Genomic DNA, 21,976 nt, shown 5'->3' on the forward strand with positions numbered 1-21,976 from the left:
AGGTATTAGCTGGGACCATCTGCAAACCAAGTAAACCGAATAAGAAATCAATAGTTTCATCCTTTATCATTTCGAATGTAAATACTTCCGGTGAAATTCAAGTTGAATCGCACAGATGCTATCTGCAAACAGAAACCCCTGAGAAATGCCCACCCTAACTAAACTAAATCTTGATAATTTCCCAGGCAAGAACATGATTTTCAAATATTTCCATTCTCAACGCTTATCTCGAACTGCGAACGATGCCCGGTAGCACGAAAAATTACCTTCCCCTGAATCACGCTTATCTCGCCTTCCCGAAAGTCCGAAACGCGCGACGGAACCGCTTTGTAACGATTAAGAAGCAGCAGCAGCAGTTTTTAAAGTTTTCACTTCCTCTGACACTTACTTCCTATAGAAAGTTACCTGTTCCTTCTGGATCCTGAATCCTGATGCAGGTGCACTCCTCTTCTACCAACCAGAGAAAACATTTCAACTATTATTTAATCCACCTGGAAGTTTTTCCTCCAGTCGGTCGGTACCTAGTAGCAGCAGCGATAAGAAAATTTTCACTCCTAGTCGCTTGGAACCATCTCGCTCTCTCTCTCTCTCTCTCGTCCTAGTCGTCTACAAAGGATCCCTGCAAGCTGCGAAGGCAGATTTTCACCCTTTTCCTCCGACTCACTCAACACTCGCAGCAGCAGCAGCACCGACATGAGATTGCAGTCATATAGTTTTCCGAATTTGCTCCCCTTGAAGCCGATAAGAAAAGCTGCTACTGCTAGGCTAGGTGGTGAGGTGCAGACTTTTCCTCCTGGAGCCAGGGAAGAACGCCTGCATCAATACGAGAAACAGTTGGTCTTTTGCACCGGGCGCAAAAAAAAAATGGAGATCGGAACGCAGAAAAAAAGAAAGAATCGCCAAGATAAGGTTCGGCTGCTGTTGCTGTTGCTACCTATTTGGCCAGTACTGGGCTCCTTACGAGTCAGTTGGAAGCCATAGAGTCGGGATTAAGAACGTGGCTCGCCATTGCATCAATGGGAGAAGGCGCGATTGGGGCGGAGGAAAAGTTTGTTTGGAAACAACCATATCATTTGGAACACGATTTTTCCTTATCGCTCACCAGACGCTACAGGAATTGAATGAAAGTTTAAAGGTGTGATGCGTGAGGTAGTACTGATTTCAGGGATTGTTTTTCGTGTGAAATGCAATAGTGCATAATTTTCCTGAAAAGGAATTGGAAGTGATGTTTTCGAGTCATGATTTGTTGAAAAATCTCGAATATGCCATTTTTTAGTTTGAACAAAAATTTAAATGATTAACCAAAACAAACAATTATGCAAAGTTCATGCAAATCGGAAAAAATCGAAATGCTCAATTGCTAAAAAATCAGATTTCAATAGCTGAGTGAAAGGTTATTCACAAATGAGCAGTTGGTGAGTAAAACTGAGCATGGCGTTCATATTTTGAAAACAATACATCTTCTTTTCGACCACGTTTTCTAATCAAAACTAATCTACCTAACCTGCAGGCAGAAATCACAATGTTGTACCCTAACTCATCATAAAGCACTGCTACACCATCAGTTGTTATCAAACTGTGCATCGAAGATAACTACGCTTTGCGCTCCTCAATACAGTTCAACAATAAATAACTTATGATAGAACAATAACTGCTTTGTTTTATTTTTAATATTTGATTGTGTTCAGTATTTGTCTACTGTCAAAGTGTCTTATTCCGCTGTTCGTACCTCTGCTAAGTGAACTGCATCGGTGAAATTCGATCAACACCTTTTCATAACGCCTCTTCCCTTTTCCGTTTCATTCCAGGTAAGCCAATTTGTCCAACTCTGCAGTATTCCGAAGTTGCCTTTCTGTGGCGATTCATAACGTAAGTTTACATTCCTAGTATCCATGTGGTGTCCATATTGTGTCGCCTAAACATCAGCAAATGCCATAAAACGATAACTATTATACGATCATCTCACATCTCCACATCCATCCCTGTCATAATTTCCCATCGAGATTCGAGACAAAACATTCCTCATCCAAGAGTGCTGCTGGCGTCGTCGATCGCATCGATCGCCGCCTGCTGTGTATAGAGAATAACGGATAAACAAACGAAGAAGCCGGGAGGGACCTTCGCTCACTCATACATTCTCACACTGCTGTTTGGTCTACGGGGTTTATGCGATCGCAACAAGAGGGCTCAGTTTCAATCCATACCGCACGGACAATGGTAATGGATGCCGCAGCGCTTCGTTTGGCCGACCTTGAAGCGCGTCGCATTTGTCGGTTCTGTTTACGTTCTTGTTCCACGGATGATGAACTGACTGCGATTGGAAAGGATAGGAAGTTGGCGTCCCGGATTGGGTTCGCGTTGACGCTGGAGGTGACGGAGCAGGATGGACTGCCACAGAGGATTTGCGGCGGGTGCCAATGGCTGATGGAGAAGTTCTACCTGTTTAAGGATCAGTGCATACGGGCGGAGATGCTGCTGAAGACGTTCGCCGAGTCCGGAATGCCACTTATGCAATACTTTGAACCGGTTGATTTCGCGGAGTTTCGGTGGAAGAGGAAATGGGGAAACGAGATCGATGTTGGGATACAGGTAGAAGATACGATGGGGATAATGATGGTGAAGAAGGAGAAGCCCGAGACGGAATCGGAGTATGAGATGATTGCTCCGGAAATGATTAAACAGGAGGTGGAAGCGGAAGATTGGAGCTTGGGAGAGGAAGTAGACGCGGTGGAAAACCTTGATCGAGTCACTATGGATGAGATCGCTCGGCAGCTGTACGAAACTGAAGAGACTACGTTGAACTCATTCTCAACTGCCGATCAGGAGGTTGATGAATCAACGCCGGACGGAGTTCATAATATGGCCGAACTGATTACAGAAATGGATATTGGGTCAGCCCAACTAGCCACAATCAATGTCGATCTTTACGAAGACATATCCAACGATACGGTGGAATTCGCGCATGTTCCGAAGACGTCCAGTATAGCAACAGAACCAAACCAACCGATGGAACCGATCAGCTCTACGGAAGAGATGCTACTGCTGTTGAAAGACGGTGATCAACACGAACCGACAAGAACCATCACCGAGTTCCCACAGTCTCCGTCGGATCTAATTTACGAAGGCCTTCAAACGACACCGCTTTGCGAATCTGATGGTTTACCGTCACGCTTCGTCAACATGGAACCTGGGGAAATTGTTTCTGATGACGAGTACGATGAGGTGGTTATCATCAGCTCCGATACCGAAGACAACCAACCGGACGAACAACCATCGGGATCGGTTTCAGTTCCGACACCGGTGCAGCAGGACCCTCCCAAAAGCGAGCATTACCGGTGCCAGAAGTGTGATAAGTTCTTCCCGCAATCGCAGCTGCTGGAATCGCATGTCAAAGCGTACCACATGGTTTCGCCGGCCAAGTCTACCGGTGGTGGACCGGTGCCGGTGAAGAAGTTCGTTCCAGGAAAGAGTGCCTCAAAACATAAGATGGCCATCATGATCGATAATCCGGTCAAGAAGTGTCCCAAGTGTGGTACCATGGTGCACAAGGCATCCTACTGGGCACACATGAGGTCCCACAGGTCCGGCGGCGAGGAACCGGTGATGAACTATGAGAAGGAGTCGACAGTCGTTGAGGAGCTGTGGGATTGAGGGGTTCATCTTCATATGGAATCTTAAATATAGGAAATTGATTGACAAAAAAAAAACTGTGACGCTTTTACTTTTGTGAACGCCAATATGGAGGTGATATCAGAGAATTTTTATAATGCCTGGAATCATACCCATGTAACCAATAAGCCGAATAAGTGGCCCTTTCTGCATACTGACATTTACCACTCAAACTATTGATTTTTTTTAGTAGAAACAGTACATATTCATTTTGTCTTTAAATTTGTTTATTAGCGAAGGCTCAATGTTTAAAAAGTGATTTTGCGGAGCCGAAAGTCTTTAAATTTAATTTAAACTCTTCCGAACAAGTGCCGGATGGGAGTCGCGTTCTTCTGATGTTATCTTGGCGGACTTGACTTTGATATTTATTTCTTGTTTTTGTTATTGGCTCACATGTTAGCATTTCAAGTGACCCAGATGCCTCTTTTCAGCTATGGTTGTTGAGAATATTTTAATTATTATTAACAGTTCCTGGTCCTACCAGAATGATGCTAAATTAATCCAACCGTTTTTCGTTCAGTAGTGCTAGTCATTCGGCCTCGTGTTGTTCTATTTCTTTCTCCAACTTTTCCGTCTAGTCAACAAGATCTCTCAAGACTCAGGCTATGTGAATTGCACGTTTGTTGGTATAAGCAGCGTGAGGAGGAAGAAACCAATCCTGGAAACCAATTTGAAGGTACACAACTCGACTAGTGCTTTGGTGTTATATTGGAATACACTGGAAACGAGATCCAAAGCAAGATAACAGGGACAAAACTGTCATAATGGCAGGGCTGGTAGCAAGTCACTTTTTAATGACTTGGTCACTATTTTGAAGCCAGTCACTAAAAAGTCACTTTTTACACCAAAAAGTCACTATTTCCCTAAAAATAGTCACTAAAGTCACTTTTTTACTACTAAAATAGAATGAAATTTTAAAATATCAACAAAATGTTTAAATTGAGTACTTGGCACCAGTGTTGGAAAAGTTCACGATGTTTCATGAAGTTCACCAAGGGAAAAGTTCTTGACTCATAGTGAGTTTTCGTGAACTTTTCCATCACTGCTTGGCACTAAGAAAGTTTACAGTAGTTTTAACAAAATATACATATCTGTTAAAAAAATTAAAATTTTAACCAGGGTGACCAGTGAACCGCAAAACTTTCGAACATCAGGAAAACTATTGAGAAATACCTTCAATTTCAATTAAAAATATGCCTCCTTTCCCAGAAAATAAATTGTAAAACTTGGAAACTTTCCAAAGGTATTTGTCTGTGATGGATTTTCAAAAGCCTTTCAAGGATGATTAAAAACTTTAAAAATCCAAAGTAAATTTTAAAAGAATTTTAACGGATTCCAGGGATGACACCAAGATATATCAAAGAAGAATACCAAAGTACAGACTACGAAAGTCTCATGTAAAATTAAGTGCTCTGAGGACCGATTTCTTCATCTCCACTTAAATCTTAGGCCAGGTTTACTTATATAGTTTGGTAATAATCCCATTATAATTGAATGTGAATTTTAACGAGAGTTCTGAGAAGAATTCTATGATGATTGGATGAGGATTCTAGGTCCAATTCTAAAAAGAATTCAAAATTAGTTCTAAAATTTTGCTTAAGGGAGTTTGATGAAAATTCCATGAAAATCTCGTGAACTCCAAAGATGCTCTCTTCGGTTAGTTTTAAAAGAATTCTGGGGTGATTTCTGAAGATACTTCTCAGATAATTCTAAAGAGCGCGAAATGAATGCCGAGAGGAATTTCAATCGAATCGAATTTTGTGGATTCAATATCAAAGGAATTCTGGGAAGAGTTTCAAAGTCAGTTGATAGTTCCGTTATAGTACGGCAGTGTGAAAATTGTATATACCAATTAGAAAGCGAGCAAGGACAATATTGAGGCAGGTACGAATCTGGCAGTTGTTTACGTCAGATAGCGACTTGAGTGTTAAACAATCGATAGAACTGTTTCCGGACATCGGAGGTACATTAGCAAATCGGCGATCATCCGTTTTGCCAGTGGTGGCAGGGGGAAACACCCCTCGCCATCCCTCATTAACGGATGAGCTTGGTAAAGGAGATGCTCTACTCGATTCGTACCTTCCTCAAAATTGTTCGCTTTCTACTTTCAAATTACCACAAATTGCACACTGCCTTATTATAACGGAGTTATCAACTCTTTACTTTCATCTCATCATCTATCGTATAAAATGTCCACTTTTTCTGATATTTGATGTTGAGCATTTCCAACTACGAAAATTATCTATTTCCAAGAATTTTGTTGATTGTTCTGCAAAGAATTTCAAGAATGCAATATTATGTTTGTAAAAGCTTATTTGTCTCTAAGTTTAAAAGAAGAGGAATTATTCTAAAAAATTGTAGAGAACTGTGAAAAGTTCTTATCGAATTATCAGATAACTTTGATTAAATTTTAAACAGTTCTAACACAGAATCATATTCAAGATCATAAAAAATAGGAATTAGTATTTGCTAGTCAACACATATAACGTAAATAAAAGTGAATTATTCAAATAACTTCAAAGGCTCTTCACAGGAGATTCCGGTGTGAGATTCGATTAAATTAGAGGAATTTATGAAATTTGATTTTAAGTTCCATAACATAAAAAGTTTATTTCAATATGAAACCGTAATTGAATTTCTAAGTTACCATATAAATGGTTACTTATTTAGTACTTACAAGTTACTATTTGGTCACTATTTCCGTAAATTTAGTCACTAAAGTCACTACTATTATATCGCATCAGCACTACCAGACCTGTAATGGCCATTGTGGATTGTCCCATTAGAATAACTTTAAACCTGACCGATTTTGGTCCAGTCTACGATTGCAAACTCGTAGAAATAACATTTTTCGGATGCTTCAATACTGGTCGATGCAGTTTCTGAGAATCACTCGCTTTCTCTTCACAGTTTTCCTCGGACTCTGGGATTGTCACATCCATTTCTACTATTTCTCCATCATGCGGTTCTACCATAGAGGTAACTTTTAGACCAGAAAAGTGCTCAAAAAATCCACGAACCCCTCATTTTATCTGTCAAACTTTCATACCGAATCAAAACAAAAATAGTGTAGTACTAGAATTTCGACTACAATGAGGTGCGTTAATCGATTTGCTTGGGACCAATAGGCTAGTCAAGTAGTGAGCCAATTTGAAATCGTTAGTTTTCAACCGGTGGTTCTACCACTTCCTATGTTAAGTTGTTCTTGTTGTCCAACGATGCACCTCCTCATCCACCACATCAGCGTACGTACTGGTACCACCATGCTCTTCACCTTGTTTTTGTTTTGATTTTTCTGGCTGTGTCCGGACCCTGGATTCCCCTCCATCTTGCACAAGAAACACATGTTTTTCTTCCCTTCATAGAATATATGCCCCTTCCGATTGAGGAAAATGAAGCGAATTGGGAATTTTCTTTTTAACATTCATACAAACGTCCCGGACACATGTGTAAAGATCGAGACCCAACTCCACAAGGAATTTCTCCCGATTCGTCATCCGAATTGCTCAGGTTAATACAGCAATGCATGCATCATGGATTATTCTGACTTGAATTTTATGAAAAGGGCTTTCTTCTCTGCGATCCGGTAAGTTGCTTCTGTCTGGGTTTTCACGAACTTGGCACTTTCGCCCATGGTGGGTTTCGAACTGAGCAGTTCCAGGCCGAATAGTGAAACAATAAAGAAAATATGTTTTTCCTCTCAGAATTCCATGAACCAAGTTTGTGCTGAAATTCGGTCATTTTGACTCACGCTTAATTTTGGCGTGTTCAATATTTTTCATCAAATCACAGCATGAAAACGACTCATGTAATCGAAATGACGTCTGAGACAAAGTTGTAGGAAATTGGATTACATGACAAGATTTTTAACTTATGTTTATTTTCTGAAATGAACACAATCGACACATGAAAATTTATCAAAATCGTTGAGCATAAACTTTTAAGCCTGAGCAAGAGGCTGTTCCGAAGCTGCTTGATGCTCGACTTGAAGATAGAGAAGCCGATTCAAGCTATAATAAATTCAAACTCCTTACATGCCCAATCATGCTACGCCTACTAAAAAAATCCATAAACCAACGGTAGCCCAAATGATAGAACAATTCCACAAATGATTTGGATGATATCCCGAACACGTTGTTAAGCAAAATAACCATACAAATTGTATTAGGGTAGGCATGCAAATGTTTGACACCGGATACAATCAACGAAATAATACAATCATGAGCAGAGCTGCAAAATATCAATATCAATACCTACAAAGTGCTGAATTTCACTAGCTACCTGATGTAAATATCAGTTCTCATAGTTAGAATATCAATCTCATTCGCCTCAATGTCAGTGCGCAAATGACATTGACATCGTAAAGGGACCGCTAACATGCAAAGTTCAGCCGTAAAATTGTCTTATATGCGCCAGCTAATCGAGTACTGATCTTTAGAAAACTCATAAGTGATAATAAACCTATGCAACAGTTATACAAAAAAGTTGATTTATTGAGATAAAAGTAAGATGTTCAACTTGTCCCTAGTGATATTCATATGTATAGTAATGTCAAAGCCTGATATGCTGATCATGCTGACTACGAATATCTTCACTGCTAGACCAATACCTTACATTGTTGACAGCAGGCGGCACTGATCATGAGAGGATTGGTCCAGAGATAAGTTAAACATTATTTTCTGCACTTTGTGCAAACTAGTTACATAAGATGAGTCAAACCATCGTAGAATACCTTGATTAGACTGTAAAACATAAAGTTCTCAACTCTAGGCATTTTGGAAAATCTAATAAACCAAACAAATTATATTATGGAGCTTCACGAATGCTTTATCGTGAAGTCGAATCATCTTATACTTTGTTGAGTTTGAAAACCACAATTAATATTTTTAAATGAAATTATAAATCTCCGCTTTACTGTTATGCGAATGGGCACTAGACTTAAGCAAAATTTAAAATTTTCGCTCTACACTGCTCAATCAGTTCCAAATTGGGTTCTAATGAGCGTCCCAAAATTTGAACTCATTTACGAAGAAACTGATTCAGCAGTTACCATTTAAAGTTTACATGGGAAAAACTACTGGAAAACCAAATTTTTTGTTCATATCTGTCAATTCCCCCATCGCTCTGCTTTCTCAGCTACTACTTTGTTCAAGATCACTTTTCGATAAAATGTAAGGAACAAAAGTTATTAACGATTCAAGTCACAGACATCTTATGATTATGCTCAATCAACTGCTCAGCAGGCAACATTGGTGTTTCTGGCGCGTAGAATAGAGTGTTACCCACAAAACAGTTGCTTGATCACGCCATAAGATTGTGATGAAGATCATGTATTTTTATTTAGACCGGAATCTTGAAATCTTGTAAGACTTTTTGAAGTCACAGAATCTTGATGTTTTTCTACGTCCTGAAGCTTGAATTTCTGTTTGAGATCTTAAAATAAAAACAATCAAGTCGGAATAACTAGATTCATTTGAGATTTTTAGAACATAACTCTTCATAAAATATCTCCCGCCAAGATAGTATTAGAATTTCCTTTACAATTATCTTAGTATTCTTAATAATTATCGCAAGATTGGTAATAAATGTATCTCTGAGATGTACTCTTTCAGTGTTGGAAACATACCAAAAAATCAAATCTCGCCAAAGAATCACGCTTGATTTTCGTAGACAAAAATCAACAAGCAACCAACTGCGCTTGATATTGCAAGCTGTGATATCGTAGCTCAGAATATCAAGCTAACAAAACTCACCAGCTGCAATTCTCACCAAACTGTGGTGAGATTGAGTTTCATGATTGTTGCTTTACACCCGAACGCTACCGAAATTTCCATGACGGCAGGCAGCAGTCGCTTCGTGGCTACCATCGGTGAAGCGAAAAACGAGATAGCATTATTATATCTTCTCTTTCTACGAAAACGCAGTGCAACGGAATGATTTTTGCGTCGATTCAACCCTCAGCTTCAACATTACACGTTGTGAATAGTCTCACAATATCAAAGGAGCTTGTTAAATCAATATCAAGCTTGATATTTTGTTCCAATATCATGCGTGAATATATCGATTTGCAAATGGTTATGCCATCACTGATATCTTTAAAATACGATTGGAATACCCTTGGAGATTATTTTTGAATTGTCTTGGAACTTCTCTAAAAAATCGGAATATCCTCTCAAAATTCCCTTAGAATTAATCTAGAAATGTCTTTGTAATTCCAATCGGAACTTCATTGCAAGTCCCCTAAGAATTCTCATGGAACTATTCTGTGAATTCTATTCCCTTTCTTCAGAATATCTCTGCTGAGATACTCCTGAGAATATCTCTAACGTCTCTAAAGCCAAAATATTTTTCTAAACTATCATCCTGAATTTAGTATCGGTATTCCGTTGCAGGTTTCCTCACCTCAGAATTCCCTTGAATTGATTTGATTGATTATCATCTAGGGAAAGACCGCATCCATATGTAGGAGTTAAACATCGTTCCAAAAATGAAATTAACATATACAGTATTTGGTATGCTAGTTTTGTAATCATATAAATATCTGATCCGGAAGTAGAAGGCCGTGGGTCCGATCCCCAGGCCCATTCACTTCAAATATTTGTATTTGAGTAATTGCTAATAACGTTTAGCAGAGTTCTTTGCATCTCTCTTAAACTAAAACTTCTCTTTTCTAAAAAAAAAAAATAGGGAAGGGAGTATTAGGGAAAATTTACACAATGTTTTCAAGCCAAAACATGATCCCAATGCACTAGGAAAGTTAAGTAATTGTCCAATAGACTGATGGAAAATTTAAAAGATTCGCTCCACAGTGCTCAAATGGCTCCACTTTGGGTCCTGATTAGCCTTTCAAAATTTGAACTCATTTAGTAAGAAACTAACTTGCCACAAACCATTTGTAGTTTATATAGAAATTACTATGGGAAAACTAAATTTGTCGTTCATATCCATCGAACTATTTAATATAACGCTTTGATTTAAAAAATGATAGCTATGCTCGTAGGAAATTTTCTCAGCAATAACTTTGTTCTGGATCATTTTTCGATGAAATGTAAGGAACCGAAGTTATTAACGATTCAAGTCACTGATGTCTTATGATTATGCTCAATCAACTGCTCAGCAGGCAACATTGGTGTTTCTTGGGCGTAGAATAGAGATCACAAATTATGGCTACTATGTCACACTACAGAATACAGTGATGCCAACAAAACAGCTGCCTAATCATACCATGAGATTATCAGTCTCTTAAACAAGCAGAAACTATTTAAATTGACGTTTGGCTGAAAATCAGCCTGCTGAGCAATATGGAAAAAAGGCTAGAAGTCAATGAACAAAAAGTTTGCTTTTATCATAGTAATTTCCATACAAACTTCAAATGGTTTGTGCCAAACCGGAACCTTACCAAATGAGTTCAAATTTTGGGAGGCTAATTAGGACCCGATTTGGAACCGGTTGAGCAATGTGGTGCAAAACATTCAAATATTGCATCAGTCTAGTGTCCAACCAGCAATCCTTATTATGCCCACCAGTTGCAAAAAAACGTGGCCAGGACAGTTCTCGATCGATGTAGATTGTATCGCTCCCATCTAAGAGGCAGTGATTATTCTCAAATTGCAGCCTATAAGAGACGAATGGTGCCCTACCTACGAACAGGTACAACGTGGAAAGTGAATATGAGTTAAGTTTGAAAATAGAAAATAAACAGGTTTTTTCAAGTAAAAAAAAACTAGCGACATCTATTGCTGAAATCAAAAATGCCATCATTCCATCAAACCGGGAAACAATTTTGAGCACCAAGGAAAACGCGGGGATTCAAATTCATAATTCCACTCTTGACTGAACCAAAATGTCTGACATTGGACCCAGTGACTCCATTTATGATCCTAATTGAATTTCTCATTCAATCTGAGACTCAAAATCAAATTAATAAGTCTTATGTTGATGTGATGGTAACATATATCACATGAAACCCCCTTAGGGAGCATTCAAAAAGTATTCAAATTCAAATAAAAGAGTGTGACGTGCTTTATGGATCGCCCCTTATTGTGGTTCTCCCGTATACTCACCTATATGACCAGGTATCGGCATAAATGTCTCTGTTTATATCTACCTACTTAGCTAATTCCAATGAGCTGGATTACCGAGGTGAAGCAATCACTCACACAACCACTGTACGATACAGGCAAGTACACGCAAGTAGTGACGTCACTACTTGCGTTTACGTTGATTTTTTGGTTTACTAATACAACCCTATTTCACGATCTGCTCCACCTCTCTCTGTACCTCATTGAGCTAATTCCACTTCCGTGTTTTAAGTTGCTGTGAGGTTGAGCGCATGCCCACAATTTACCTACCTTCATAGATTCGCCTCTTCTGAAATGTCTCATTTACCCTGAAAATATATCCCCAAATGATCGGTCATCAGAAATCAAAAGCATTCAAAGGGCAGTCATACAAAGCTCATTGTGTATTAGTAAAAACAAATAACCCCCCCCCCCCCCCCCCTACTGTCCATGCCTGCTTGGATTCATGCTCATCAGCTGCCGCACTTCGTCCGAGTGTTTCCTGCGTACGTGCCGTAGCCTACTTGGTTGATCGATGAATACCAGCGGACAAAAGTCGCAAGCCTGCGACAACCCCACCAACGAATGCTGATCCAAATGGCCGTTCAGTTCCCAGTCGGCCTGGAACTGCTCGCCGCACAGCCCGCACCAGTTGGTGTGCTGTTTCAGGTGGTGTACGAACTGTGCCAACTGGAAAAACTGCTGACCACACCCACAGTGGTACTCGGCGTTGCCAAGGTGCTTCCGCATGTGCTGTGTCAGGTGATTTTGGCTCGCAAACACATACGAACAGGTCGTGCATTGAACCGCGGTGCTTGGCTGAATTGGTCGGTAGGCTGTCGTTGTCGCTACGGGTTGCTTCGATGGTTGTTGAAGAGGCACAGCTTGAACGGGTTGCTGCGTTACGAGCTGTTGAGGAGTGATTTGCTGAAACTGCGGTTGCTGTTGTTGTTGTTGCTGATATGGCACTTGCTGTGTTAAGGAGTTGGTTAGATATTGCAGTGAGTTAATGGGTGGTGGGTGGTACGAAGTTTGCTGTAACTGCTGTTGAAGCAGCGGACAGCTAGACGTGTTTTGATTTGTAACAACATATACAGGTGATGGTTTGTATTGAGAATATGGCTGTAATGTTGAATATGAGTTCTGGGCCTGCTGGTTTTGGCAGTACTGTATCACCGTTTGCGTGTTGGAATTCGAATGTTCTTGATTTACACTAAACTGGGTTTGCATTTCAGATGATATTGTTGGTGATTGCAACGTGAGTGCTTCGTTTGTACGAACACGTATCGTTCCGATTGGAGACTTATTACGATCACATTGCATAACAACCGTAGTTTCATCACTGGTGGTACGAACTTTCTTGGCCGAAACAGCATCTTCGCCTTCCTGCTGCAGCTGTCGCTTTTGGACAGGTCGTAACCAATTCGGAACCTCAACTCTCTCCGGCCAGTTCCCGGTCAACGGGTAAGACACCAACAACAACTCTGTCTTTTTACACATCTGTTTAAACTCGCGGCACTTTTCCAAAAAATCACAACATGCCTCACACACAAACTTCGGAAGTCTTTCAGCGATCACCGTCGAAATTGCAAAGCATGTCGTCAGGATCATATTCCACTGCTGGTCATTCAGATCGTCTATTAGTTTCTCCGACTCGATTAAGCATATCCTACAAACTTTCCTCTCTGCTAACTCCTGTGCCAACTTTCCCATAGTGGGATTACTCACTAACAACGATGCTGGAATCATGCTGACAGATGCTCACCAGCCAACTGCTCTAAGCGAACTAAACCAAGATCTAATTCCCACCAACGGTTTTATGCATCAACGCTGCGCTTCACTCTGTCTGGGGTCCTTTTCCCGGGTAGATGTGGTAGGGTAATAAATATTAACGACGTTTTCGTCCCTCGTTACTTTGCTTTCTTCCCTATATAACATTCGTCGTCCCTTGATCGACACTTTTCTATTCTACCCAGAACCAGAACTCCTGCGCTTCTCACATCAAAATTCAACTCACACTACACTTTCATCCGATCGAAGCCGCTGGCCTACTGGGACTGAATCGATTCTCGTAGAACGAAAGTGAATTTAGCCTGCGCTGGAGTGGAGCACACCAACGCCTACTCGGACCGATATCGCTATAGCTGCTGTAAGAAAAGGAAACGCGTCGTTCTCGGCATCTCCGGTTTCAATAATTACGTCGTTGTCGTGGTCGCACACAAAGTCGTCTCTATAGAATGTATCTCGAGCACTTTAATTTATGTGGAATCGGACTTGGTTTGGGGTCTCATGCAAAGCCGGCCGGCCGGTATGCATAACAAGTGTCAGCATGTTTTTTTCCTTGGTGCGAAGGAAGTATTAGCTGTGTTTTGTTTATTGCAGCAGCGCCATGCTTTAGTAATATGAACACTTGACTTCGCTTCGATCGTCGCGGCGGTTGTTGAGAAAACGATGCCCTCATATGCCAGCAACGCACGTGGTCTGGTCGTGTGGATTCAGCGTTTAATGTTTACAAAATTTTGTGCTGCATCGCACAAACTTCGACTTGGGACCGCGTTCGGGGAAAGGGAATTGGTATGTTGCTGTCAGGAGGTTTTTTGTTTTACAATGGGACCGACTGTTATTCGATTAATTGAAAAATATTTGACTTTGTGTTCGTAGTGTGGCAAAGTTGTTTGAAAACAATTTAATGATTTCCGACTTCCATAAAGCACGGAGGCTACATTTTATTCACTGAGCTGCGTATTTATTAATTTCGATTTTCGGCCTTGTGGAAATTGGTCAACATGGGCATTATGAGTGAATATCTAAAAATGTTATTTGAAAACATTTTATTAGCCTGCAGTAATTTCTTATTACTAGGTATTACGAAAAAAAACATGTCAGATGTTATTTGGATTCCTGAACCGATAGGTTGGTTGGTTGTCTTTATTAAGGAGATTTTCAGCCAGATGCAGGTTCATCCCTGGCGCTAAACAGATAACGATCTTCATAAAAATACCTGTTTAATCAGAATTCTTGCACAAACACCTAATGAGCTTAATGGAAATCTTATCCAAGTGATTAAACAGTCACCGTCCTGATTCGATATTAAAGAGACCATGGAGTTCGAGCGACTATCGAGTAAGGGTGGTAAATTTAGAAAATTTGTATGGGGAGAGCGATCCAAGTAGCCTGGAGCCTCAATATTTCAATTGTTGTAAGGTTGGAGATCTTTAGAATAATACCTGATACACCTGAAGCCAAGAAAACAGCAATATCAAGAGGATTCTAGGGAAAACTTTGATCTTCCAACCTGGAAAGTTAAAAATCCTCACGAACCTGAAGTCTTGAACAAATATCAGGTTATTTGTTCAAGATGTCAGCTTGATCAGGTTTTATTCTGAAGATCTTCAACTGCCTAACAATTAGAATCGCAGTTAATCTCTCAAACACCAGGCATGCTCTCCGAAAAATCCTCAGGATATTTGTTCAAGACTTCAGCTTGATCAGGTATCATGCTGAAGATCATCAACTGTACAACAAATCAGACGAAGATCTTCAAGTGCACAAAAATTAAAATCCCATCTCCCAGGTATTTTTCAAGATACCAAGTTGCTCAGAAATTATTTGAAAAACCGACAGGTGATTATTGCCTTCCAAAAAATCAACAATTTATTTGATATAGACTTCACCTTGATCAGATATCATTAAAGATGATCTCCAACTGCCCAACAATTCAAATCACATCTCGCAGTTATTCTCTCAAATATCAAAGTGCTCAGAAATTATTCCAAAGATCTAAATGTGATCATAGATCTCCAAAAATCTACAACATATTTGTTTTAGAATTCAGCTTGAGAATGTATCATTCTGAAGATTTTCAACTGTTCATCAATTCAAATCAAATCTCCCAGGTATTCTCTCAAACACCAGGTTGCTCAGAAATTATTACAAAGAGCAGCAAGTGATAAGATCAGTGGCGTACCTGTGCAACAACTTTCAAACCCAGATTTAATGCCACTTTCTTTAAAATACACTTAATCTTCTAATTTACTCGATATCTATTCATTGCAAGCAATATTTTGATAATTGTTTATGTTTTGAGAGTTGGTGCACAGGATTGAGGTTAAGAAAACGCTAGTGGATAAGATATTTCGAAAATGTTAAGACAATATTTGTTCAAGACTTCAGCTTGATCATGTAGGATTTTGAAGATCTGGATCTGCCCAAAATTTCAAATAACATCTACATCAGATATTCTTTCAAATAACAGGTTGCTCAGAAATTATTCCAAAGGTCATCAGACATCTCCAAAAGTTCTCAAATATTTGATCAAGACTTCAGTTTGATCCGGTATCATTCTGAAGATCTTCAACTGCACAACAATTCAAATCATATCTCCCAGATATCCTCTCAAGATACCAGGTTGCTCGGAAATTATTCCAAAGATCTTCAAGTAATCAGAGATCTCAAAAAAAAGCTCACGATACTTGTTTTAGACTTCAGCTTGATCAGGTATCATACTGAAGTTCTTCAACTGCCCAACAATTCAATTCACATCTCCTAGGTATGTTACAAGATACTATGTTGCTCATAAATTATTAAAAGACTTCCAGGTGATCATAGTGATCAACTGCCCAAGAATTCGAATCACATCTCCCAGTTATTCTCTAAAATACCAAATTGCTCAGAAATTATTCAAAAGATCTCCATAGATCTCAAAAAATCTCAAACTTACTGTTTTAGATTTCAGCTTGAACTGGTATCATTCTGAAGATCTTCAACTGCACAGCAATTCAAATCATATCTCCCAGATATCCTCTCAAAATCCGGGGTGCTCAGAAAATTTTCCAAAGGTCTTCAAGTGATCAGAGATCTCCAAAAAATCCTCAAGACATTTGCTTCAGACTTCAGCCTGATTAGGTATCATTCTGAAGATCTCCAACTGCCCAAAAATTCAAATCACCCAGCTATTCTTAAAATACCAAATTGCTCAGAAATTAATTCAAAGATCTCCAGGTGATCTTTTCCAAAATTCCACTGTCAAACAATTTAAATCATATCTCTCGAGCATTTTTCAAGATACCAGCTTGCTCAGAAATTATTCAAAAGACCTCCAAGCACGGCCCAACAAAGTCACTTTCAATCGAAAATCGTCAAACGACGACGAAGCTGTCAACCATCACTTTCAATTGAAAGTCATTCTGTCTTCTCTTTCAGCAGATTCCCTTCAACATTAAACATCGATCACTATTCATTCTGTTTGTTTTGGCTTGACTCGTGTTCATTTCGTCTTTGATTGTCAAAGCTGTTCGATCCAAATTCGTGCAGTTTTTCTGACTTTAGTTGATTGTTCACTCGTCAAATTTATCATTGTGGGGTGATTTGTTTACCCATCAGTATGGATATTCTGGGAATTGGGGTGACGTCTAGAGGCCGGAAATCGATATCCGACACCATTTTGAAATCCATGATGGCGGCTTTCGATTTCCGAGAAAAAGTGGGAAATCCGGTTCAAGAAAAAGTGAGAAATACTGTCGATCGAGATGACGTCTAGAGAATAAACTATGGGTATTTTTGGAATCGTGGTGACTAGAGATTGTAAATAGATATGCGACGCCATTTTGATATCCAAGATGGTGGCTTCCAGTTTAAAAAAAAAAGTGGGAAATACTGTCATCAGTGATGGCATAATCCTCACTCAAATGATTTTGTTTCGCTCTCAAGGGCTCCCAATATCACGCGAGATACTGGAATAAAATATCAAGCATGATATTGATTTAACAAGCTCCTTTGATATTGCGAGACAATTCAGAACATGTAAAATTGTAGCTACAAGTTGACTTACCACCACAATGATTCCGTAGCACATCGTATTCTTATAGAGAGAAAGCATAGCTTGCTATCTCTCTTTACTCTTCACAGATGACAGACACGAAGTTACTGCTACCAGCAGTGATGGAAGTTTCGGTTCGTGTTCGGGTGTACATCAAAAATCTTGAAGCTCAAACTCACCACAGTTTGGTGAGAATTGTAGCTGGTGAGTTTTGTTAGCATGAAATCAGAGCAACCGTATCACAGCTTTCAATATCATCTGATATTGTCTGCTTGTTGATTTTTGTTAACGATACTCAAATGAGATTATTCTTATTGGTGAGATATGATCATTTGATATTTTCCCAACACTGACTGTCATATACCCAAACATATTTTTTTTAGAATCAGGTAAATATGTCTTCTGGTGAATATGTCATGTGAGTATTTTCGAAATCCTAGTAACGCCATTACATTATTAAAATCTAAGATGTCGGCTTTGGTTCAGGAAAAGTTTAAAATACTGTAAAATACGAATAAATGTGGGTATTTTTGGAATCAAGGGTACATCTGGAGACCAGAAATCGTTGTCCGATGCCATCTTCAAACTCAAGATAGCGTCGAATATTGATTTTCAGCATCTATACGTCGTCCCCATTCCATAAATACCCAGATGTTAGAGTGTTTGACACTTTCTTTGAAAACCCGAGGTTCACCATCTTGGATTCCAAAATGGCGTCAGATATCGATTTTCAGCATCTAAGCGGTGTCTTCATTCCAAAAATACTCATATTGTAGAGTATTTCACATTTTTTCTGCAACCCGATGGCCATCACCGTTGATTCCAACATGGCGTTGGATATCGTTTTTCTGCAGCTACGAGCTGACCCCGTTCCATGAACACCTATATTGTAGGGTATTTGAAACTTTTGATGAAACCCGATGGCCGCAATCTTGGATTCCAAAATGGCGTCGGATATCGATTTTCGGCATCCCTGTTCCGAAAATACCCATATCTTAGGGTATTTGAGAGTTTTTCTGAAACCCAATGGCTGCAATCTTGGATTCCAAAATGGCGTCGGATATCGATTTTCGACAGCTACGCGTTATCCCGTTCCGAAAATACCCATATCTTAGGGTATTTGCCACTTCTTATGAGCTCAATGGCCGCACACTTGGATTCCAAAATGGCGTTGGACATCGATTTTCGGCACCATCGCGTCGTCCCCGGTCCGAAAGTATCCATATTGTAGGGTTTTTGAGATTTTTCCGGACTTCAAGATGGCCGCCATCTTGAACTCCAGAATGGTCTCGTTAATTTAATTTTCGTTTAATATAAAATAACATCACGACGCGACGCAATTCGAATGATCCCCGAAGAGAAGTGAAAGGAGAAAAAATGAAGGAAGCAGTTTTCAAATCATTCATTGCGTCAATTGAAACAAGTATTTTCTTTGCTTCAAATGAAATGAAGTGATGCACTTGACGAACGAAACAAGCGATAGTCAAGTCATGTTTGGCAGGAGTAATGTTCATCGTGACTCGATAGCTTAGCTTGATGAGGTATCATTCTGAAAATCTTCAACTGCCTATCAATTCAACTTACATCTCCAAGATGTTCTCAAAGATTCCAGGTTGCTAAGAAATTATTTAAAATGACACCAAGTGATAAGAGATCACATTGAAAACCATTTTTCAAGATTTCAGATTGCTCAGGTATCATTCTAAAGATATCCAAGTATTACATAAGCTAAATAGCATCTCTCAGATTTTCTCTCATATGAAAAACTGCAGCTTAGATTGTATTCCAAAGTCCTTCATGTGTTTTAATATCTCCATCTGGATATTTTTTCAACACCTCAGGTTGATCACGAACTATTGTACTGAAGATCGCAAACTGTTCATCAATTCAAATTACATCTCTCGGATAATCTCTCATGATGCAAGGTGGCTCCGAACAAATTCCAAAGACCATCAGGTGATCAGAGATCTTTGTTTTCAAGGCGTCTGTTTGATCAAGTTTTGAAGTGATTCTGTGAAAAATTAAAGGAAACTGTGAAAAATCACCGAACTGCGGTTGAGATTTTGGTAAAAGATCACAGAAAGCTGTGAAATAATTTTAGTGTGTATGCAACAGTTCAAATCATATGGCCCCTCACAGCTTAGGATGGTATGGTCATCTTAACTTTCTATATCAAATTGTAATTGCACACATTGCTTGATAGTGGTTTACCACCCATTGCAGTGGACTCTTTTCTTTGTTTGTCTTGATCAAGCTTAATAACCTCTGATTGTCCTCAACAAAGTCGCCAGGACAGTAAATAATCTCCTTCCAGCAACATGATCGCACAATTGGTCAAAAAGACGAGCCCCCAAACAGGAAGATGCCCCAATGAATGGGGAGAAGGGCCCGCTCTTTATCCACGAAATTTCACCAACAGGGAGTTGGCATTCCCACTCTCCCCGTCCAAATTGTTTTAATCGGGGACCTGATGATCCCTCCCAATCGCAGCATTGTTTGTTATTTGGTGCCTAATGAAATATGAATATTGTATGAACAATTGAACCCTCAGATAATCGAACCCCTGGATAATTGAGTCAAACCGATATAATATTTTTATGTTCGTAGTTTTTAAGCTTGTTTTATGGAGTGATTTGTGAAGGGCTCAGGAGTTAATGTTTTGGGATCTTATGAAATTGTCCAATCTCCAACCTTAAGAAATGCCACACGACCAAGGAGAATAACTCAGGAAGAGAGACAATCACTTCTATTCAGATGTATGAGAAATTTCTAATAACTGCAGTTAATCAGTGCTGAGCTCTTGTAGTTTTTAGAAATGTCTTCATACAACTGAGTAGAAGTGATTCTCTCTCTCTGAGTTAATCCCATTGGCCGTGCATCAACATAAAAGAAAACGTAAATTCAACGAAATAAAAACTTACATTCGATCAAAATCTAATGGAATTATAACATCACACAAAAATAACAACATGACATCTTCCACTCCATCGAACAAGATAATCAACATTACCTTGCAAGATAAACCCCATCATTACACTTCATTACGGTAGCTTCTTTATGACGTCGATGACAGCCCAACTGCTGTTGCTCCTTGCTGCCGCCATATCAGCACTTTTACCGACATAAGCCGCTTCCTTCGTCTCGACCCGGATCAAAACTAACCGACTACTGAAGCACTCGGCTGAGAAGCTGATTTTTCTTATTTTCACACTTCATTATGCATATATATTTTATATTCAAGATTAACCCTTTCCCAAGTGAGGCGCCCACCCCCTCGGGGGAAGCTGGAGACGGTAGCAACAACGCCCGAAAAGACATTCATTCCGCATCATCATGTGCGGTGCGGCACTGGGCGATAACGGCTCCCAGATAAGCGCCTTATATTTTCAAAAACTTTATAAACCATTAATTTTATATTTTTGAATGCTCATCTTCTGGTGTGGCGTATGTGAGAGCAGCCTAGCTGGCAAGAAAACCTCATCATCGTCCTTGCGGTTGGCTATGGTTAGTGCGGTGTGAGTGTGTGTTCTCCTTCACCCAGGTCTCCATAGATTATAGTTGCTTCGTGGCGGTGGTGGCGGCGGCAGTGGAGGAAGCAACAAACATTACCAGGCTCGCGCAAGGACGAACACCAAGACGACGATGACGTCCTGAAAGAAGACTCCTTATCTCATCTACACTCTCTTTCCCACCCAAGTCGAAGCCGGCTATAGTCTTGTCGTTTGGCAAACACACGCTTTTCCTCCTTGCCGCCCCACACATCGGAGATATCTGCCAGGGATATGTGAGCGAGTGTGCATAAGGATAGCGCGCGATGCAGAGTCCGATTTTCACAGCTTGTAGAGAGCCACCCACTTCCTTTCCGTATAAATTATGTTTACTTTCTATCGTCTTTATCTCGAGCAACTCTCGCTCGCCGGCTCTGGTCCTATCGCTAGGAAGGATCGTTCGACGACGAGGACGACGCGTCGTCCAAAAGGCTCACGTAGACTCGCGTCGGGTGTCTTTCATTTCCTGACTCAGCAAGTTGCCCTTGTTTCCCGAGAAGGAATCGGCACTAATCCTGGAGATCCCCACACCTAGCTCATTCACACGATTATAATAATTATGGAAGCGAGATAAGCAGTCGTGTTTCGAGTCTCACAAGTCTGCGGCTGTGTGGACGAAAATCATCTTGCCATAGTGTACAATGCAAAGAGAGAGAGAATCTCCTTCAGACAACGCAGTGGCCAACATGCCGCTAGAGATGGTTAGGAAGCGATTATTTAAATTGCACAAATAATGCCAAAATCAAAATTCTCTCTAGCGATAATGGTAGTAGCTTCTCCGCGGGGAAGTTTTCAGTATTTTTATTCGATATTCCATCAGATCCATCTGTGTGTATTAGACTGATGTAAATAAGTTTAATGAAAATTAATTTTTCATCATT

General features: G+C 39.9%; 3 protein-coding genes across 3 annotated transcripts in view; 2 read left to right on the forward strand and 1 right to left on the reverse strand.

Moving 5' to 3' along the window:
* Window positions 1-21,976, forward strand: part of ush (Zinc finger protein ush) — a 284,797-nt gene that overhangs the window by 71,103 nt on the left and 191,718 nt on the right. The gene's annotated exons all lie outside the window — the stretch shown is intronic.
* LOC135711095 (uncharacterized) lies at window positions 1,666-3,801 on the forward strand. Its single transcript, XM_065233837.1, has 2 exons — window positions 1,666-1,738; window positions 1,809-3,801. The coding sequence occupies exon 2, from the start codon at window positions 2,167-2,169 to the stop codon at window positions 3,649-3,651; it is 1,485 nt and encodes a 494-aa protein (XP_065089909.1). The 5' UTR covers window positions 1,666-1,738; window positions 1,809-2,166; the 3' UTR covers window positions 3,652-3,801.
* On the reverse strand, window positions 12,068-14,297 carry LOC135711087 (zinc finger protein pita-like). The gene has a single exon (XM_065233828.1). It carries the CDS (start codon window positions 13,476-13,478, stop codon window positions 12,171-12,173), a length of 1,308 nt encoding a protein of 435 aa, XP_065089900.1. The 5' UTR covers window positions 13,479-14,297; the 3' UTR covers window positions 12,068-12,170.

This window comes from Ochlerotatus camptorhynchus, unplaced genomic scaffold (assembly GCF_037179485.1).
Source record: "Ochlerotatus camptorhynchus isolate MF236.1 unplaced genomic scaffold, CSIRO-AGI_Acam_v1.1 ptg000418l, whole genome shotgun sequence".
Taxonomy (NCBI): domain Eukaryota; kingdom Metazoa; phylum Arthropoda; class Insecta; order Diptera; family Culicidae; genus Ochlerotatus; species Ochlerotatus camptorhynchus.